This window comes from Oreochromis niloticus, linkage group LG2, assembly GCF_001858045.2.
Source record: "Oreochromis niloticus isolate F11D_XX linkage group LG2, O_niloticus_UMD_NMBU, whole genome shotgun sequence".
NCBI lineage: Eukaryota > Metazoa > Chordata > Actinopteri > Cichliformes > Cichlidae > Oreochromis > Oreochromis niloticus.
The window spans coordinates 25777367-25798263 of NC_031966.2; the positions used below are offsets into that span (position 1 = coordinate 25777367).

General features: G+C 40.3%; 1 protein-coding gene across 1 annotated transcript; it reads left to right on the forward strand.

The window, feature by feature from the left end:
- Positions 1-1777: 1777 nt before the first annotated feature.
- gfpt2 (glutamine-fructose-6-phosphate transaminase 2) lies at positions 1778-20897 on the forward strand. The gene is made up of 20 exons (XM_019367027.2): positions 1778-1830; positions 1968-2011; positions 3024-3131; positions 5712-5819; positions 6014-6139; positions 7582-7640; positions 8106-8240; positions 9275-9336; positions 11208-11287; positions 14617-14734; positions 14836-14999; positions 15258-15353; positions 15640-15737; positions 15907-16027; positions 16241-16398; positions 16563-16677; positions 16800-16927; positions 18370-18537; positions 18705-18866; positions 19776-20897. The coding sequence occupies exons 2-20, from the start codon at positions 2005-2007 to the stop codon at positions 19818-19820; spliced, it is 2058 nt and encodes a 685-aa protein (XP_019222572.1). The 5' UTR covers positions 1778-1830; positions 1968-2004; the 3' UTR covers positions 19821-20897.

Genomic DNA, 20897 nt, shown 5'->3' on the forward strand with positions numbered 1-20897 from the left:
ATGACATTGTCTCAGCCTGGCCATGTGCTAAAATCTCAGTTTCTGCAAGAAATTACATAATTATGGATAACTGATGTAAATATGCCCAGGGATAGCATCTGTTTTTTGTTTTGTTTTGTTTTGTTAATCTTGATTATTCCTTACATTATTCGTAACGTGGAGAGAAGTGCAGAAATATGTAAAGCTTTATTGACATTTCAAAAGACAGCCACTCCTGGTCATTTCTGAAGAACTGAACTTGTCACCTTTCACTATAAACGCAGGTTCATCAGGAACTTGCTTGAGTCACTTGAGAAATACTGGAGTTCCGGAGTGCAATCAGGCGGGATTAGGACTGCAGGTCCAGTCCGAATACACTTACTTACACTTAATACTTACTTGGATTCCTTAGAGACCTTGTGGTCATGACCACAAGGTCTCTAAGGAATCCAAGTAAGTAGGGTTTACACCTACAAGGGAAGAAATGTAAGGAAACCTGCAGCTTTGGAGCTTGAGGAAGTAAAAATTCTCGTCATGTCAGTAACAGGGCTGGTTTTGTGTTTTTGCTTGTACAGAGAAAGACTCGCTGAACCTTGATGAAGAACTGTGCACACACTTTGGCATCGCTCACACCCGATGGGCCACCCACGGAGAGCCGAGCGCCCTCAACAGCCATCCTCAGCGCTCTGATAAGGATAATGGTAAGATATACTCACAAAGCATTTATGGGATCCTCATAGAGAGCAAGTCACTGAAAAACAAATCCATGTATCATGCCCCTCTCTGGGGCTGGTTTTTATGCTTTTACATGATCTTTTCAGATCATAGAATAAAGAGCAAGAAAGTCTAAACAGGTGTACGAATAATTAATGTTGCAGAGCAAGGATATCAGACATAAGGAAGATATAGACTCCAATCTGGCCTCCTGGAAGGCTTTGGAAAATGTGAAGGAGTAAACTTTTAACTGTATTTTCATAACTTTTGCATCTTTTCCTACCATAAAGAGCTCCCCACTGCCATTCACACAACAAAAATTTAATAATGTAATAGATAAACTACTAAATATAAGAGAAGTTCTTGTTTTTCGCTACCTACTATAGAGAAAATAATCTGGTGAACTAACTAGCTTGAGGAAGTAAAAGTTGTTTTTTTTTTGTTTTTTTACAAAGAACAATGGACGCTAGCAGTGATCTCTGAAGCATGTATACAATACATTCCTGACATGCCATATTAATGAATGAATGAATGAATGAATGAATGAATCACCATTTCTAAAAATGTTCTATTTTTGCTTCTTTTAAGTAGACACCCTTACACAAAGGTGCTTAATGCAAGTTTTTCAAACACTTGGTTATCACGAACTGTGCCGATTGAGTCCTGAGTTTCTGCTAATTCGGGGATAAGTACAGCAAATTCAAACGTCATTTTAGAGTAATGCGTGGTTGTAAACGGATCCCTGTTTAAAAATGCTTAGTCTGGATTTAAATCAATTCGTTTTTCCATAGATATCGATTAACAAATTGATTTTTTTTTTTTTTTAAAGCCTGCATGCTTCAGTGATCGGTGAAGGCCTGATTCTTCATTCAGAACCAGAAGTGCTGTGAAAACTGTTAAAACTGAAATAGAGAAAGCAGGGCCCCACCTTACCCAAATGCATAACTAAAGAGAAAAGCCATTATTATTATTCACACTGTGGTCAAAGTCTACAAACTCTTGAGTCCGGCTGACGCTGGCAGGTGGGTTGGGATAAAACCAAGTTCACCCATCTTTCGACTGATGAAGTAGTGAGCACCTGCGTCCGACACCAGGACAGCGTTAACAGAACAGGCAACAGGGGAGGTGTTAGAGGAGGTGCGTCTCTCCAGGAATCAGTAGTTAAATACGGAGGCGGAGTGAACTGCAGAGCGCAGTCCGTCTGGATTTAATGTCGAAGCAGTAGAAGCATCACTTCGATCGGGAAATTACAAACGTTCTGTTTCATTTTTCAGAGGAGCCGTGTGCGGGAGCGAGGACGAAACTTGAACCATGTGCGGTAAGACTTATCGTCGTAAATTTGCCCTTTTCAGAAAGATGTTGGAAAGGTTGCGGCAATTACGCACGGGAGTTGCTTTGATGGAGAGTGGCCAGTAAAACTACCGATGATTTAAACGCAAGTTACAAAGCAAGATACTGGCAGACGTGTCATATTGTCAGAGTTTTATGTAGTCACTTTGAACTTAGTTTGAGCTCTGTTTTCGACTCTGTGTGGATTCCTGAAAAGTTTCATATTCAGCTGCTACGTGTCAGTGTTTTTACTGACGGGTGTGAGGGACAGGGCAGGGTAGTTAGACCAGTCATCCAACTGTTAAAAGATCGGTCTGTTTCATTCACAGCCATCCGCTTTGCGTCCCGGGAACGTTGAGGTGATAGTGCGTCTCACACTTTTTTTTTTTTTATTACTCTTAAAGAAGAACGTTTACAGCCTGAAGTAAATCTTTAACAGTTCTCCGGCCTCACCCCGAGCCTGCAAGAAAGAGGCCGATATTGGAGGAGTTTTACTTTACCCTCTCTACCTGGCTGCTACAACACTGCGTGCAATGTTTGTCCGTCAATGGCCAGCTGTGTGCCTGCGGGAGCAGAGCTGCCCGGAACATTCCTGCAAACACACACACGCCGTCGTGTTTCCACCACTTCAGAGGACATATCCTCTAAACCTTACAACAAGTCCTTATACTATATTTTACTTACAGACTCGTTGTCGCACATTCAAAAATAAAGATCCTCGGATGTTTATTATTCCTGGACTTGCTCATACCAAGTAGAGCAGTATAAGTGTGGTGAAGGTCATAGTGAATCTTTATTGCAGCTTTATCTTCTTTATTAATGACCTATTAATGAAACACGCCAGATAATGTTTTCTATCCACTGTGTGTTTCTTGGTGCTGTCTGCAAGAAGTATTCCTAATAAATTGTCTAAACTAAATGAACTTTGACAGCAGCTTCAACTCTGAATGCAGCGTTGAGCCTCTCAGAGGATTGAGGTTCTGTTTCTGTTTCTCTAAAAGGGATCTTTGCCTACCTGAATTACCGAGTGCCTCGCACCAGAAAGGAGATATTTGAGACGCTGGTGAAGGGACTGCAGAGACTGGAGTACAGAGGGTACGATTCAGCAGGTAAGACACTCAACTTCACAGAGTTACCACACACTCCCACACCCACACACGTATACACACACACACCACAGATGCTTTTAGTTCTCCCTGGCCTCACCTGTATATCATGCTCCTGCAAATGAAATCAAGCATTCAATACATAAACATATATCATGATTTGCTCTTGAACCCTTGTTTATAATATTTGCAGGCACGCAGTGAATACTATGATCTCTATAAAGGCACAGTCTCATCCACTGAACTGCTTCCAGCACATGTAGGCTAACTTAGAAATGAAATACTCTCAAGTATAGAAGAACCAGTGTAGCATTTGATACCTGTAACTCTTAGCAAAGTGAGATAGGTGACGTGTCAGCACGGCTTTCCTTCTAAAAGCATATTTGACCTACATGCATTTGTAGCTGGTAGTGATGTCATTCATTTTGCTATTATTCCTAAACCAGGTAAATACAGTGCCAGTATTGCTGATACAAGTACCAATCCTCTCAACCTCTAAAGGCAGCTGTAGGGGAAAGCAGTGTCATGGTTTAAAAGATAGATCATCATCAATTTGCAAATTCTGAACACATTTTAATAACCACTGTGGTTTTAACTTTCCACAATAATGAGTTAACACAACAGAAACACATCTCTGAAGACTCTGGGTCAACTTCTGTGTTAAAAATAAATAAATATTAACACATCTTACTGGACCACATTCTGAATTTAGAAAATAGAAACAACGTATGAACCCTACAACACTAATATCTTTCCGAAACTAGTACCAGTATTGCTATCGATACCATCTTTATGGCCCCAGAGGAAACCTATTTAGACAATAACGACATAAGCCTCAGGTTCCACATGATAATAGTATCTGACACGACTTCACCTACTTACAGGCTGCACGAAGATGAGGAAAAGTGGTATTTGTGCAGTTTACAACTGGATTCTTTTAAACTGCCTTTGAGTGCTCTGGGAGAGCAGGAAAGCACTGTAAAAGAATCACTCCATTTACTATTTACCAAGATCAAACTGGCCTCAGACACAGCCCTTATCTGCTAAGTAAGCCTCATACTTAGCAGAAAGATCCTCTTCCTCATCTTCCAGCCTACCTGCTTGTGCTTTACTTGAAGGTCCTATTAGTTGTTTTGAAGATTGATATGACTGCAGATTTTTTGGACTCTTTGAATGACACAGCAGGTTTAATCACTTACATAAGGTCCTAGAAAACAGCATTCGCCTGCATATGAGGAATCTTGGTATAATTTCTGATTCAACTATGAAATTCGAGAGATGTAACAACTGAGTGATTATTGCGTTTTAAAGCTGAGGAATATTATCGTATTGTATTGTATCCTCTTTCTCAAGGATATGAACATTGTTACTACTGCACTAATCTCCTACAGACTTTATTACTACAGCCCACCGGCCCCAACTTATTGCCCAGTCAACACTTAGAGCTGCTTGTGCAAGGGCGAGCTCCGAGTATGTGGACTAGCTCTCCTATCGCAGTCAAATGTTCTTCTATAAGCACACAGATGCATTTTATAGTTTACTTAATAACATCATGAAATGTTTTCATTTACATAAGCATGAAGTCTTTAAGTACAAAAAGTATTGCATTTGTGCCTGCAGTGACAGTGATGAAGATTAACACTTCTAAAGCCCAAACGAAAGTATCACCGTTAACTCAGACACTGCTTAAATAAAATCTTTTGCCTGTTAATCATTTAAATTTATTTCAACCTTCCAAATTCCTAAGAAAGATTTTCCAAGTTTGTCATCGGGAACAATCCACTCTTTCCGGTGTCTCGAAACATGCCCAATCACCCAGATAAGGAAATCCCAGAAAGTTGATTCTGTTCATCTGAAAATGCTACATCCCGATGAACAGAATCAACTTTCTGGGACTCTTTCCAGTAATTTCCATCAAAACAATTTCCCCCTCAGCTGGCATATCATAGCAGCCTTCACAGGAATACCACCAGTTTCCAAAGGTGTGTTTTTCTTTCTGCCTTTCTGCTCCAACCTCTGAGTTTTTCTACACCTTGATTGAGCTCCTCCTCCACCTCCTGCTACACATCAAACCACTAAGTCAACAGGGAATTTCGTCATTGAATTTTATTGTCGTCTGTAAGCATGATCCGAAGCTGCAGTTCCGTCATTAAAGAGAAACATGCCATGTTTGGGATAGTTGGGTTGGAAAACACTATGATCCTTTGACAGTGACATCTAACTTAAAGCTTTTCTGTAGTATCCCACACAAAAAACACACCCATACAAACACATGCTTGTATTTGTTCATCCTGTTTGAGCAGGATGAAGCAACAGAAGGTCATTGTAAAACACACACACACATGCAAAATCAGAAATAGTACCTCCTATAATAATGTATTGTATCTCAAGCCGCTTTGATTGTCCAAACTTATCTTGCTGCAACTCATGTTTAAAATCTTTAATGTCTTTTTGTGGTGAGCATTATTGTTATAGTGAGCGCCTCTCACCTAAACACATCATTTTGACAGGTTACTGTTTGCTGCCTTTTTGTTTGAAAAATGGAGTTAACACCTCACCCCCACCCTCTCTCCCTGTTAACAGGTATTGCTGTGGATGGCCCAAGCAAGACAACAAGTGACCAAAACAATAACAGCATCTGTTTAATCAAGAAGACAGGGAAGGTCAAGGCTCTGGATGAGGAGCTTTACAGTGGGTTTCTTGTGTTTTTTTCTGTGTCTGTTCACTTGGTTCTCATTAGCTCTAAAACCTCCTCATTGTCCTCTTTAAAAGTACAAAACAATTGAAGGAATTCTGAACAAACTTTGACATTTGTCAAGCTTAAAAATCATCTGAATTCTCGTCATGTCAGTAACAGGGCTGGTTTTGTGTTTTTGCTTGTACAGAGAAAGACTCGCTGAACCTTGATGAAGAACTGTGCACACACTTTGGCATCGCTCACACCCGATGGGCCACCCACGGAGAGCCGAGCGCCCTCAACAGCCATCCTCAGCGCTCTGATAAGGATAATGGTAAGATATACTCACAAAGCATTTATGGGATCCTCATAGAGAGCAAGTCACTGAAAAACAAATCCATGTATCATGCCCCTCTCTGGGGCTGGTTTTTATGCTTTTACATGATCTTTTCAGATCATAGAATAAAGAGCAAGAAAGTCTAAACAGGTGTACGAATAATTAATGTTGCAGAGCAAGGATATCAGACATAAGGAAGATATAGACTCCAATCTGGCCTCCTGGAAGGCTTTGGAAAATGTGAAGGAGTAAACTTTTAACTGTATTTTCATAACTTTTGCATCTTTTCCTACCATAAAGAGCTCCCCACTGCCATTCACACAACAAAAATTTAATAATGTAATAGATAAACTACTAAATATAAGAGAAGTTCTTGTTTTTCACTACCTACTATAGAGAAAATAATCTGGTGAACTAACTAAAACTATGTGTTTTCCAAATACAGGTCAGTCTGGGCATAATCTACCACAACCTTTTCTCTAATTTTACATCTATAATTAAGAGTAATGAGATTACTATCTTTTTTACGTTAAAAACATGTTGGGTATTAAATGTTTCATTAAATACCTTTGACTCGGTTGGCCTGCTTCAGATCAAAGTGTACATATGTAAAATGAGTTTGGCATCTCTGTTGTAGAGGGTTAACTAGAGATTTCCAAATGGAAGAAGTTGGGTTCACGTCCAGGGTGGCGTCAGAACTTTTTTTCTCCTTTCCACGTGAAGCACATGCAAATGACCTCTTTGCTTATTTTGTCAGAGCTGCTTAGAACAAAGAGGAGAGGGCTGTCTGTTTTCAAATTCCCTCAAAATTCTTCCATCTGCTGCTTTAACACCCATGCCCAGCAAACTAAATAAATGGTTTAAATGAAACACATATTAAATTTTGATTCCCTGAAAAAAACGTGGACTCGACTCCATAGTTCTCGTGCCTTAAATCATTTCACGCTAAGCTTAATAATAAAGCATTAAAAAGAAAGCATTTAAATACCATGCTATGCTGAATATCTTTTTTAATGCACTGGCACACACGCCTTCCATTCATGAAGTGAAACAAACACGTTTGTCCGAAGTGTGCCACGTGTATAGGTGTGTCAGTTATGTACCTTGGCATGGAACGTGCTCATCAGAGTGTGACAGAAAATTACAAAACTGACTCAAAATTAGTTTGGAAAATATAGAAGTCTTATTATGTTGTTGTCATTATAATAATGTATGTTTTTGAACTTGTTCGTACTCTTTTTTCTGTCTTTCTCCACCTTGTATTGATTGTAGTATTCAGCAACTCTTAAACCCAGTGCTTTGTGTAAATTAGCATTCGTTCAGTAACAGGAGCCTGTTAAACTTGCCTCAGTGCACACTTAACATTGTCGTCGTCTAGCCCTAAAGGTGCGGCAGTTACATATCTTCTATAATCTTTTCACTCTTGTGTTTTTGCTCAGAATTTGTCGTCATCCATAATGGCATCATTACCAACTACAAAGAGCTGAAGAAGTACCTGGTACGTCATCATCTCATTAGAAAAAATCCTCTTGACGTAAACGCACCTCTTGTGCTACAGGCCTTATTGCCATTGCCTTTTGTGCCACTGGTTATGACACTCTTATAACCTGTAATTGTGGATGCTGCTGGGTTTGGTAGTCAGTTTGTCACATCGCTTAAGCAAATAAAAGAAAAAATATATATGTATGTATTAAGATACTAGATGTTACAAATCGGATTGAATTTTTCCTCTAATTTTTGTCTACATAAATAAATCTTAAGTCAAAACAATCTGTTCACATTAATTCTGTTGAGGTTTCTAAGCTACTGAGCATGCGTACAGTCCCGGGTGTTGCTGGAGCATTCATTAAATGCTTTTAATACAGAAACAGTTTACTGGATGAAAAGCAAGTGAGGATGAGATATCAACAGTGTGGATTCAATTATTATATTAATATTAACTTCTTTTTTTTGCCTTCCTCAGATCAACAAAGGTTACGAGTTTGAGTCAGAGACAGACACAGAGGTGATCCCGAAGCTGATCAAATATATTTATGACAACAGAGAGAATGACAGCATCACTTTCTCCAAGCTAGTAGAGCGGGTGATTAAACAGCTGGTGAGTTGCTCTTGTAGCAGCAATGGACACTGACCTACTTTATGGCTTCACAGATGCACTCTTTTGCTTTCTTCTCCAATTTTTGCTTCAGTTAAAGCAGTGGAAAAGTTTTACAGCCAGTTTGCTGGTAACCGTGAAAGCTAAAAGACTGTCACCGAGTGTCATAAAGTGTATCCGTGACAGTCATACACTCATTTACTTGTTTTACTTGGTGTGAAATTGCTTAAATTTCCTGCCCATTAAAAAACACGCTCCATTACAAACACACATGCTATGGCAACCGCCTGAACAGCATCATCAGTGACATCATTAGTCACAGAAAAAAGGGAAAAAAGAAAATGAAAAAAGAGTGTCAGTTTTTAATCATGTGAGTAACGCTTTAATAGCGTCACGGAGTAGAAGAACAGAGGAAGTATAGGCAGCCATTCTGAGTAATGGGAACCAGACGGTTGAGATACCCACTAAAAAAATCCCGGATCATGACACCATCCCTTCGCCCTCTACTGAGTGCTTGCTTACCCACTATCCACCCACCCATCCTTCAACCCCCACCCCCTATTTCACCACCACAGCCACACACTCAGCCAGTTTGGCTTCAATAACCACCACAGGCAGCCTTGAAGTCAGTCCTTTCGAAACACAGCTGATCTTGTACAATAGGGGTCTTATTTCTTTTAACCCCCCCCAGTTTCCCCACACACACACACACGCACACCCACACACACACACGCACACACCTTGTACCTTAACATCCCCCCTCCTACACACATACAGACACAAATGCGCACATGTTTGAAACCCCACAGGGCCAGGAGAAACATTTGTTTGTGCTCAGTGTCTCTCAAATGTCCCACACTTTCCTGGAATCGTTAATTGCCTTTACGTTAACTTTTCAAGATGTTTTTTTTTTTATTTTGTTGTTATTATTATTATCCTTCTTTCTCACCCTTTGTTTCTTCATCATTTATTGGACTGAATTCTTTCATCAAGCTTAGCTGAATTCTCTTTTTCCTCTGCTTTTTTATGTGTTATAGGAGGGGGCCTTTGCTCTCGTGTTTAAAAGCCGTCATTTCCCCGGAGAGGCCGTGGCGACCAGGTTAGTATGCACGCTCTGACGCACACGCAGTCACACACTGTCTTCCACACATACCGCCCAGGAATATATAAATGAACCAGACTTAATGGGAGTGACTCATTCCTGTTGTTACCACAATAAAGCAATACAATATAATTTTAGGAGGCTCCTTAGATTTATGTGTCGTGGCTTATCTGAGCTTACATTTACTATGACAGGACTCTGGAACTTCGTTTGTTTACAATAGTGGATATATATGCTGAGGAAATTCCTGTTCGGCTATATGAGTCAGTACAATCTGCATCTTAGGACCAGAGACTGAATTGAGAGCCTCCCTCTCCCTTCTGGGCCCCTGGCCCTAGGCCACCTTCTCTATGACTTATTAACAAAGACGGGTTCGCATTTCAGCTTCAGGAAATGTGCCTGGGTCGCATGAAACTCCAGGTTAATTGCGTCTCATCATTTTATTTCATACCTTTCCTGGTTCAGTGACCCTGCCAGAGATCGGGGAAAAGGCCGCGCACTGGAGTAAGTTAATAAGGAAGAGAGAAATGAGGAGGGCGGCAAAATGAGAAGTAGGCGTAAAATCTCGCCGTGTTTTTAAGATGAATTCTTGGCGCTCGGGAATCTCTGCTGTCTCAGCTGTCGCCTGCGTTCTGAAAGCCGATATCAGTATAACGCATGTCATTGGCTGTACTTGATGTATTTTTGTGGTTTACATGTTTAACAATCAGCATTGTCTGCCAAGACAGAGGGAAAAAAAGGGAATGTTTTCAATTATCTAGTGATGCTAGACACCACCCACCCTTTGCCATCATGGATGACCTTCACAGCAAAACTTTTACTCTCACCACCTTTCTGGGACTTTGTTCTGCCATTTCCTCTCGTGTCTTTTTTTTAATATAAGTCCCTGTCATACCCCGTTGACGGTGTATCATTGCGCCATTTTTCTGCCTCACCGGTCTCTGTAACAGGCACTTTATTGTTGTGCCTTTAAGCCTGCAGTGGAGGTTGTAACACAACTGAATCGGACCAAATCCAAAAGTAGATCCAGCACCATTTCATGCAGATGCTGTTGTGTTAAACGTCACACCCCTCTGATTCTGCTATGCTTGCATGCCATACATGCTAGGGTGTGCTGGGTGTGATTTAGCGTTATCGTGATAAGGCTCTCCGTTGACTTCACTTCTTCCCATCTCTCCCTCCTTTGGCGAAACTACAATATTGTACTGGATGGCCACCACATGTTTCTGTTTGCAATCCTCCATTTTCAAGCCCCACGCCTCTTAAAACAACCATCGGGCTTACGTCAACACAGCCCCAGAGACATGCGAAGCAGAGAGAAAAGATGCAGACAAGAGAAGGAGGAGAAGTAAGGAGAGGCCTTTAGAATACAGATCCTTAACTCACAATGAAGCGCTTTTGTTTTGACATACTGTTTGCACTGCGATCACTAGAGTGCGTGTAAAGGTATCTCCTGCTTTAAGATTGGTGTCCTCTCACCTTCCTCCCCCACCTGTGATACATGTTTACACTTTCTCTGCCTCCTGAGCCAATAGGAGACGGCCACATGGCATCAACGGCCAATACGGATCCAGTGACTTGTTCCAGGAACTGTCAAGCACTCTTGGAAAATATATATAAATTATGGAGGACTAATGTTGAACATACTGAATTAGCAGTAGTATAAGCAAGAACTAACTAATAGATTTCTTTAATGTTTTGCTTTGTTTAGAAGTATTATAATAAAGAATGCCAGGTCATCTCCTACAAAGCATCACAAGATTGGATCTGACAGTGAATGTGAAACTTAATCCTTCTCCCATCTTATCCCCCCCTTCCCCCTCCATTCTGTTTCTTCTCCTTCACCTGCTTCATTCTTATCTTGGCAGGAGAGGAAGTCCTATGGTCATCGGTGTGCGAAGTGAGCATGAGCTGCTGACTGAGCACATCCCCGTGCAGTACAACAGTGGTGAGCTCTATTCCTCTTTCAGTGCCATATTCACTTACACTGCACCCTAAACCTGCCCGTCTAGAGTCTAACTGTAGATATGAAGATTTACTACACGATAGAGAAGTGGGACATGATAAAAAATTTGGAAAGTCAAGATAAATGGTCTATGAAATTATCTAACATGATCTCACTCCTGCTGGTTATCACCTGGATATCTGACCTTTATAAGGAAGCAGTTATAGTTTTATTGTTCAAGGAAGTTTCAACTGAATGGGACAGTCCCCCTGAAGCAATTTGCTTTTTTATAACAGAGCCGAGAAGTTTAAAATATAAATATTCTCCCCCTTTTTTTAAGCAACGTTATTTCATCACTGCTTAAGAATCATCTTGAGAACTGTGTGGTAAAATTATAATCAATTTAAAGCTTGAAAATGTTTTTCTTCATGTTTCTAGTACCAAGTTTAAATGCTCATTTAAGGATGAGGGGAAAACCCAAACCATTAGCAGCATTTTCTTACTTATGTTTGTTTCTCAGTCCCAAGGTTAGTCAGTCCGACTTAATTTTGCTAAACCTCGATATAAATATTCCAAGTTCATACATTTTTAATACTTTCTGTGACAGTTTGGCACTGTCATTCTGAGCAAACTCATACTGGAGCAAATATTTGTTAGGCCTTGCTCTTAGCCACTAATAAGATGCACTAGTTAGTATTTATAGCAGCAGGACGGTGTATTTGGGGCAGAGTCAAATTAAGATATAACGCCTATGTTTATGTTTAAAGAAGGTATAGAGATTGGTTGATGTATAGCCTACAGAAACAACCCCACACTCTCAAAATGATTTTCCCAGCTACTGTCAAAGTAATACCAGCTTTCCACTTTTTACTGTAAAGTAATAATAAAATAAAACATTTCTTCCAGTGTAATAGGGGAACTTTGTGTCAAGTTTTAACGGCAATGATGTTTTGGAAATTTAATGACATCCTGAGAAACATTTAGTTTAACAAAATTCCCCAGTTTGGGTCCAAACTTTTTGAAACCACCCACCCCGGTGCATTCACTGATTCAAGTGGCGTATTCACATGATAGAGTGTCCACTGTTAAAAAACCCCAGTCCAGTGAGAGCAGCGGGAAGACTGACCACTAGTCCCTGTGCTTCATGAGCAAGAATAACTCCAATGTTTAAACTGAGCGTGAGTTCTGCCAGGCTGTGGAGTGAAGCTCAGCCGGCCATATCAGGTCTGCTGATCCACATCAGCTGATGGCTCAGCTGATGTGGATCTTTCCCATTTGCAATTCTCATACGTGCTGTGCTATTTAATATAGTTTGGGGCTATATACAGTTGCAGCCTCTGCAAGCTGCTTTGCAGACGCACCTCCACCCCAACTCCTCAATTTCACGGTATTCTCACTATTTCTGGCTTAATTATTGTGACTGATGCCTCTGTTCTGTGAGGGGGTCTCGCTGCTGCTGCTGTTCCTGCTGCTGTTCCTGCTCTCCCCACTTTGTGCTTTCCACAGCGGCACACGAAAGAGCAGGGAGATCCTGGATACAGAGCTAAATATAAATGACTGTAGTTTGAATAATAATCCCATTTTAAATAAAGTGATCCTGATAGAGCTTTTGTCAGGCGTTGTCAAACCACAACAGGGATTTGTTAAAAACCACTGTTGATCTCATCTAGACACTCCCAGTCATTGCTGCTGAATGAGAGATGGAGAAGCATGCTGGACTGGTATTACTTGCCTGGCTATGACAAACTACATTTTAGTGTAGCCAGGTGTCAGTTTGAATTTAAATTGGCATGATGATTCAGGTGCTTACATTGGTTTACAGTGATTGGTTGGCACAAATTCACACAGCCCTTCAGCCACAGAACCTGCAGAAAGTGGAGGGAACGAAAGAGGAAAAATGTAGTGACGTGTTACAAAGTGATCACAGTTTGAATGTCTAAATCTAAAAGTTGAAGTATCTTTTTTAAATGTCCAGATATTGAATGTTAGAAAGAAATCATCAGCTGCTACGATCACACCACCCTGCTGGTGTTCTTTCTTTCTTTCTGTAGACTGTGTCCGCAGTATCTTATCTATCTATGGTTGTTAATGAAGGCGTCCAAAGTTCAAGGCAGAGGTTCTTCCGGGGCACTGAAAAGCTTAGTGTGGTGTTTTAAATAACCTCAAAATGGAGTGATAAGTCCTTTTTGGGTCGTTTATTTAAATATACCATTACATATAAGATATTTTCTAAATTTAGTGACTCTAATTTATATCCCCAGATTAACTGAAAGGCAAAGATTAATTTATTAACCAGACATATTGAGTACAAAAATCTGTGTTTCACTTTGTCTGTTCTTCACATTGAATGTATAAAATTTTCCTTTTTAAAAAAAACCATATCAAGATTAGAAAACATCCCAGCCTTAGCAGGCCCCTCTTCATCTTAGAAAAGTAACAGACAGATATGAGTAAAAAAAAGTCAGATATACTTGGAAATTAACAAATTATAGGCTGATTTGTGTGTAGAGGTATGAATGCATACTCTGAGTAGACTCAGAGTATGTGTATAATGTGAGGAGGAGGATGGTTTCCCTCTGCAAATAACCCTGTCTTGGGTACACAATAAGACTTCACAGATGGAAACCACTCTTTCACCCTGCATAAACACTTTGTGTGGGGCTTCAGCAACCCCCAGCAATTTTGTGGGGGTTTTGTTTGTTAGTTTGTGTCTCTACATACTTTTGAATCTTTTGATTTGCAATAAAAAAAATAACAGTATCTTTTTGAGCTGCAAAGCAACTCTATTTCTCTACTTTGCAATGTGCAGGTTTCTAATGCTGAGAATTTAATGTTTGCTGAATAAAAGCGACTTTCAGCTGTTCCCTTATTCACAAGGGGGTCGTCACAGCAGGTAGCTCCACGTTTCCTTTTGCAGATTTTTTTTTAAACACCAGATGCCCTTCCTGACACAGCCCGAGAGGGATTTGTGTCTCCTCGCTGTAATCAAATGGGGCAACTTTTGCGCATTAGGTAAACGTGCAAACCACAAATGAATAAACAAAGTGAAATACTGTGAAACAGACTGGGTGGGAAGTACATGCAAGAGTTTGGGAAATGAAAATCAAAGGATACAGAAATAAAATCCAAGATATTATTAAGTAAGCCATTCTTTCCACAGAAGCAAACAAAATCCAAGATAGGGCTAGTCTTAAGAGGAACTTGCTTGAATCATAATAAGTAATAACGACAAGGATAAATGGCTGGGTATGTTGACTACAATTAGTACAAAGACTAAATGGCAAAAACAGGAGCATGCCACTGAATCTTGATTTTTGACTTCTGACCTGCAGCTCACCACAAGGAGGAAGTCCATGAGAAGAACACTCGCAACCGAGCTGACAGCTCCAGCAACATCAACTCTGTGGGGGATGGCAGGGCTGTGGAGTTCTATTTTGCCTCTGACGCTAGGTGAGGCCTCTTCTATGTAACTCAAAATGCAAAAACATAATATTACTAATTTATATTACTCATTCATTTCTTTTTCCCCAAACTTTTCTGTCTACCCACAGTGCCATCATTGAGCACACCAACAAGGTGTTGTACATGGAGGATGATGACATAGCAGTAGTGACCGGAGGGAAACTCTCCATCCACAGAATGAACCGGCAGGCCGGCGAAGACCCAGTCAGAGCTATCATGACCCTACAGATGGAGCTGCAGCAGATCATGAAAGGTCAGAAACTATTTGAAATTACTTTGTGGCTCTTAGGTAGCGAATTTCAAACTGCAAATACTGTGCATGCAGTGCAGCAGATTTAAGTCAATACTTACACATGCTCGCCCTCTGCTGGCCGAATGAGTGCAAACAAGGCCACAAGACAAACTCCATGCATCCTTATTTCCTGTCTCACTTCTTATTAGGAAAGCATTCAGCATGTCACAGTGCGTCAGAGAATGTGATGGTAATGTATGCTCCTGTTGTCCTTTGCAGGAAACTTCGATGCCTTCATGCAGAAGGAGATCTTTGAGCAGCCGGAGTCAGTAGTCAACACGATGAGGGGCCGCATTTGTTTTGACACCAAAAAAGGTGACTAGTGAACTGATAGCCAGTCCTACGTTCTAGCATGTCCCACAACTCTCTAATATAAATGGAAGTTTTAAAGAAAATTACTCTCAGATATAAAAACATGTATGTTATGATTGCTACAGTAAAAACCTTGTTTTTATGAGCCCTATTTACCTCCTAAAATGCAATATTTAATAACTGCAGGCGGTAAATGCATGATGACTGAGCACTACAGTGTATGACAGACATTAGTTGTGATGCAGTGAGTGATCAGTAGGTCTAACTTTTTTGCCTTCTGTTCTCTCAGTTGTTCTCGGGGGGCTGAAGGACCACCTGAAAGAAATAAAGCGTTGCAGACGGCTAATCATGATCGGCTGTGGCACGAGTTTCCACGCTGCGGTGGCTGTGAGTACAGCAATTACATCACTATTTTAGCTTGTATATGCTTGATGATGTCATTTTGCACCAAAGAAGGCAATCATTAGTAACAGTCTGGTTCAAAGAATTAAATTATTGTATGGATGGAGTGTAGCAGTGTTAATTAATCTACTGTTTTTACTCACTTGCTCTACAGACCAGACAGATCCTGGAGGAGCTGACGGAATTGCCTGTCATGGTGGAGCTGGCCAGTGACTTCCTGGACCGTATCACACCTGTCTTCAGAGATGATGTTTGCTTCTTTATCAGCCAGTCAGGTGACAATGATGCACAATAGCACTTTTTTATCCTCCTTTCTAAGACACATATCCTGAAAGTGGCTTTAGAAAGAAAAGCTTTATTTACACTGTAATTTCCTGTGTGACACCTGTCCATGTTCAATGCCCTTTTCATTTTTTCCTAAAACAGGAACGTTGTTGTGGTTTAATTGCACGTTATGAACATATGTTTTCATTCTCTGTGCTCCTTAGGAGAGACAGCAGACACTTTGATGGCACTGCGCTACTGCAAAGACCGGGGCGCTCTGACAGTTGGTGTAACCAACACTGTTGGCAGCTCTATCTGCAGAGAAACCGACTGTGGAGTCCACATAAATGCTGGGCCTGAGATAGGAGTGGCTAGCACAAAGGTATGGCTGGTTTATGGTCTATGCTTGTCTCGACTGGTTTTACCCCCAACCGGTTGCGGCAGATGGCTGCTCCTCCCTGAGTCCGATTCTAAATTGGTGTGTTCTTTCTCATTGTTCAGCACAGGGGGGCTTATAAAGTGTTTCTCTGTGTGTGTCTTATCCAGGCTTACACCAGTCAGTTTGTGTCACTCATTATGTTTGGCTTGATGATGAGTGAGGACAGACTCTCCCTACAGAAGAGAAGAGAGGAGATCATCAACAGCCTCAAGATGCTACCTGGTCAGTACCCCAACAAAATTTACAAAAAGGCCTTTGTGGATTCAAAAGAAGTACTTAGATGTGCAGATACAAGCTAAATAAAATTAATGCATCATTCACTCATCTTTCTTTTACTCTCTTAGAACTGATAAAGAAGGTGTTGTCCCTGGATGAGAAGATCAAGGCCATTGCCAATGAACTGTATCAGCAAAGGTCTCTTTTGGTTATGGGCCGAGGTTTCAACTATGCCACCTGCCTGGAGGGGGCACTGGTGAGTTACACAAAAAGCCATAATATTAGTCGTAAAATGAGTACAGTGGAATTAGGAATCAGGACATGTTATATAATCGATACAGGGAAATTGTTTTGTAACAGTTCTTGAAATAAAAGCTATTCTAAATAATGATTAACAAAATTATAAACAATTAAATGGCAACACTAAAAGAAGTTATGTAACTAGATGGCCATAGGAGTGATGTTCAGTGGAGCATTTAGTCATTATTAGTCTCTGGCTGAATGTGCACCTCTGGCTAACCACAACACTGTGTAGAGGGAAGGGAACATTGTCTATGATGCAGAGGAGTTTTGACAACAGCTTCCTCTCTGCTACTACATGTAGACAGTCCAATTCCACCCACAAGACTCAGCCAAGTTTGAACAAGTTTACTGAGGTTTTTCATATCATGCACCGTCAAGCCTTTTGCTCTAATTTAGCACAACACAGAAAAAACGTCTGATCATCAAAGGCTCGGGAAACATCATCAACACTGTGCCATTTATGATGAAAGAATAGAGCCTCTGCATGAAAAAGAGCCCATTCTGGCACTTCCTGTAGAGAGCCAGTCTAGTGTTCCTGTCCAAGTAACCCACCAGTACTGTAATTGCTCAGGTCCCTAATAAAAGCCCCCTTTGACTCAGAAACCAGGCGGGATGTCGTCCACAGGATTGGGACGACTGGAGCTCTGCGTTATGCCATTAGGGTGATGTCACTGTGCATCCTTTACTTGCATGTACCCTCCTCATTTGTTCAGTGAGGTGGTCTGTGCTAGTGAAGGTGTCATTGCCGAGTGACTGCTTATAAATGTAGTCAGTAGGTGACTGCATGCTGGATCTGTTGAAGAAATCATTCAGCACTGGCTCTGTTGATGTCCCCATCTACATTTCGGCTGCCAGCCTTGTAACCATGGACAGTCCACATGCCTTTCCGGCTCTGCAGTTTCTGTGCCATCGTCTGCGGTGTTTCCTTGTCTAAGATTCACTGATAGTTGTTTTTAGATGTTTTTAATCTTCTTCCTGTCACCTGACATGAACACCCTAACATCTTATTTGCCACTATCAGATTTCTTTCATTGCCGAGGTGATGTTGCATCTCCATGTCATTCTGATTTCTGGGATATTTGTTGTCAAGCTGATAGCTGTGTGGGCTTGCTTCAGTATGATCAGCTGGTCCCTGATGCAAAGAGTGTAAAGGTGTAGCTGATGGGCAACAGTACTGTCCTTGAAAATAGCACATAAGCAGAACAGAAGATGTCTAACTATCATATAATCCAAACAAGTTTGAGGAAAACTAAAATTAAAGTGAAACCACATGAGAAAAAGTTGCTCACACAGATTTCATACCATGCAAGGAATGTTGGCTGTGCTGTAATTTATCTTCATTTTTACTATTAATCTTCATACTAAACAAGTTTTACTATTCTTATTCTGATGCAGAAAATTAAGGAGATCACTTACATGCACTCAGAGGGCATCCTGGCTGGGGAGCTGAAGCATGGTCCTCTTGCACTCGTTGACAAACACATGCCAGTCATCATGATCATCATGAGGGACGCCTGCTACACCAAATGCCAGAATGCTCTGCAGCAAGTCACCGCCAGATCGGTAGGTCTTTGACAAAACACATCTTACTCATCCGACCCAAAGCACACACTCAAAGTACAACAAACACACACAAATACTAAATTTTGAAAGTCCCAAGTACAACAGAAATGAGTGGACAGACAGAGTGATATTAATATTCTTGCCCTCTCGATGTCTGTCTTCATCAGGGTCGGCCCATCATCATCTGTTGCCAGGATGACACTGAGTTGACTAAGAATGCCTACCAGACCATCGAACTGCCGCAAACAGTGGACTGCCTGCAGGGTATCCTCAGCGTCATCCCTTTGCAGCTTATGTCATTTCACTTGGCTGTCCTCCGAGGATATGACGTAAGTATTCAACACAACTGTTCGTTTGATTATTGACGTGAGTCCTAGGAATAAAGAAATCATCATGACCAAATCCGCATATTTAGATATATAATAGATATAAATAAATACTAATAATGGGCATTGTTTTAGCAAAACACACGCACAGTCACTGCGATGTTTTTAATACCTCAGTAATCACACATTGATATTAATATCAGATGTTATAGCAATATTCATTTTGTTCAAACTCAACGAATGTAATGTGTGCTTCTGTTGTTTGGTTTTCAAATGCTTGCAGTGGAATCTATTTGCATGTGGATTTGATGTTGTCACACATTCATTTCAATTCCACACTAACACACTAAGATACTTCTTCTGCTCGTCTGATTTAAAACTGATTTAAAATGATTACAAAACTTCTAATGCTACAATCATGCCGCTGGAACATGTGCAGAATTTGGCCTTGTCTGGCTTTAATGGGGGAAGGTATTCCTTGAAAAAGACAGTAATGGCAGCCAGCATGTGTTCTTCTAAGCTTGTATATACGCTTTAGGGATAGTGGTGCCCATGAATACCAATGCTTTGTCCATGTCTCTGGTTCTGCTTGTGTCTATTCATCTTTTCTTTCCTTGTGAATGTTTTAGTTTACTAAGAAGGCAGCTCATGTTCCCTACTCACCACAGTGCAGACAGACTTTATCTGTCAGAATTGTGAACTCTTTATTTACAGTCCATGATCACAACATGTATAACATTTATAGCCAAATCCTTATTATGGCACATCTTTACCAGGATGCAATTGTTTTACCATGTACACTAATATAATGAGTTGGGAAATGTGTTATTAAAAAACAAGTTATACAGTGCAGCTAAATTCATTGATCATGTGTAATTTGTTATAACAAACTTTCTTTTGTTTTTTTTAAAGGTTGACTTTCCCAGAAACCTGGCCAAGTCTGTGACAGTGGAATAATTACAGTTCACAAAGCCCTGGAGAGGAGAGACAGCTCTTTAGGAGATTAACAGTGCAATAGTGCAATCAAACATTAAGTGTGAGTGTATGTGTGTGTGTGTGTGTGTGTGTGTGTGTGTGTATGTGTGTGTGTGTTTCTGTATTGAAGTGGGGGGAAGAGACGGCTATTGTCTATTGTACAATGAACTTGTAAAACAAAAAAAAAGCCAAATGTGAAATCAGACCAATACACTGCTGAAGAATGGCCTTGGTAACACTTGATGAGGCCTTGCAGAACAATCTATGAAAACGACATTCACACAGCTGCTGTGCCTTATTCTAATCACAAGATGAGCCAAAACCGTGTAAGAAGTTTAGCATTGAAATGGTATACTGAAGTGTTTACAGTTGTGCAATACGGGGACCAAATGTGCATTATGAATGTACACAATCATGAGGTGATTGATTCTGAATTTCTATTTTATGAGTTTCTTATGTCCACTGGGGGCTGCATACCTCTCGGCTCCAATATCGTGAAAGTTGTTGGGGACTTTTTTTTTGTAGAGAATTCTGAAAGCGATCGATAATACATCTCATTTTATACGTTTCATTGTAAAGTCATAAAATCACTGTGCCTGGTGGGCCAGTAACCCATAACTTTTTTTTTTTTTAATTTCATCTTAATATAAAATATGTCGTCTTTCTGTTCTGTTTCACAGAATTCCAATTTTTAATGTCATTTCATGGCAGAACATAGACCCCCCTCCCAAAAAACCCCTTCCTTACTCATTGGGTTGAGCATTTCGATTATTTAAAGAGCACTTATGCAGCAAAAACAAATAATATATCATAACTTTTAATAATGATTGTTTTCTTTTGCTTTTTTGTTTGTTTGTTGTTTTTTGTTTCAGGCATTTGCATGGGTTTATAATAATTCTGATAATAATATTCTGTATTTAACTGATTTTTTTATTATTATTATGGGGAAGACTGATAAAATTGGATTTGTATCTTTAACTATGATTGTGTTTTATACTGTATCTTTATAGACAAATGGGAACTGCCAATCAATAAATAGAAAATGCCTTCTGTTCAAAA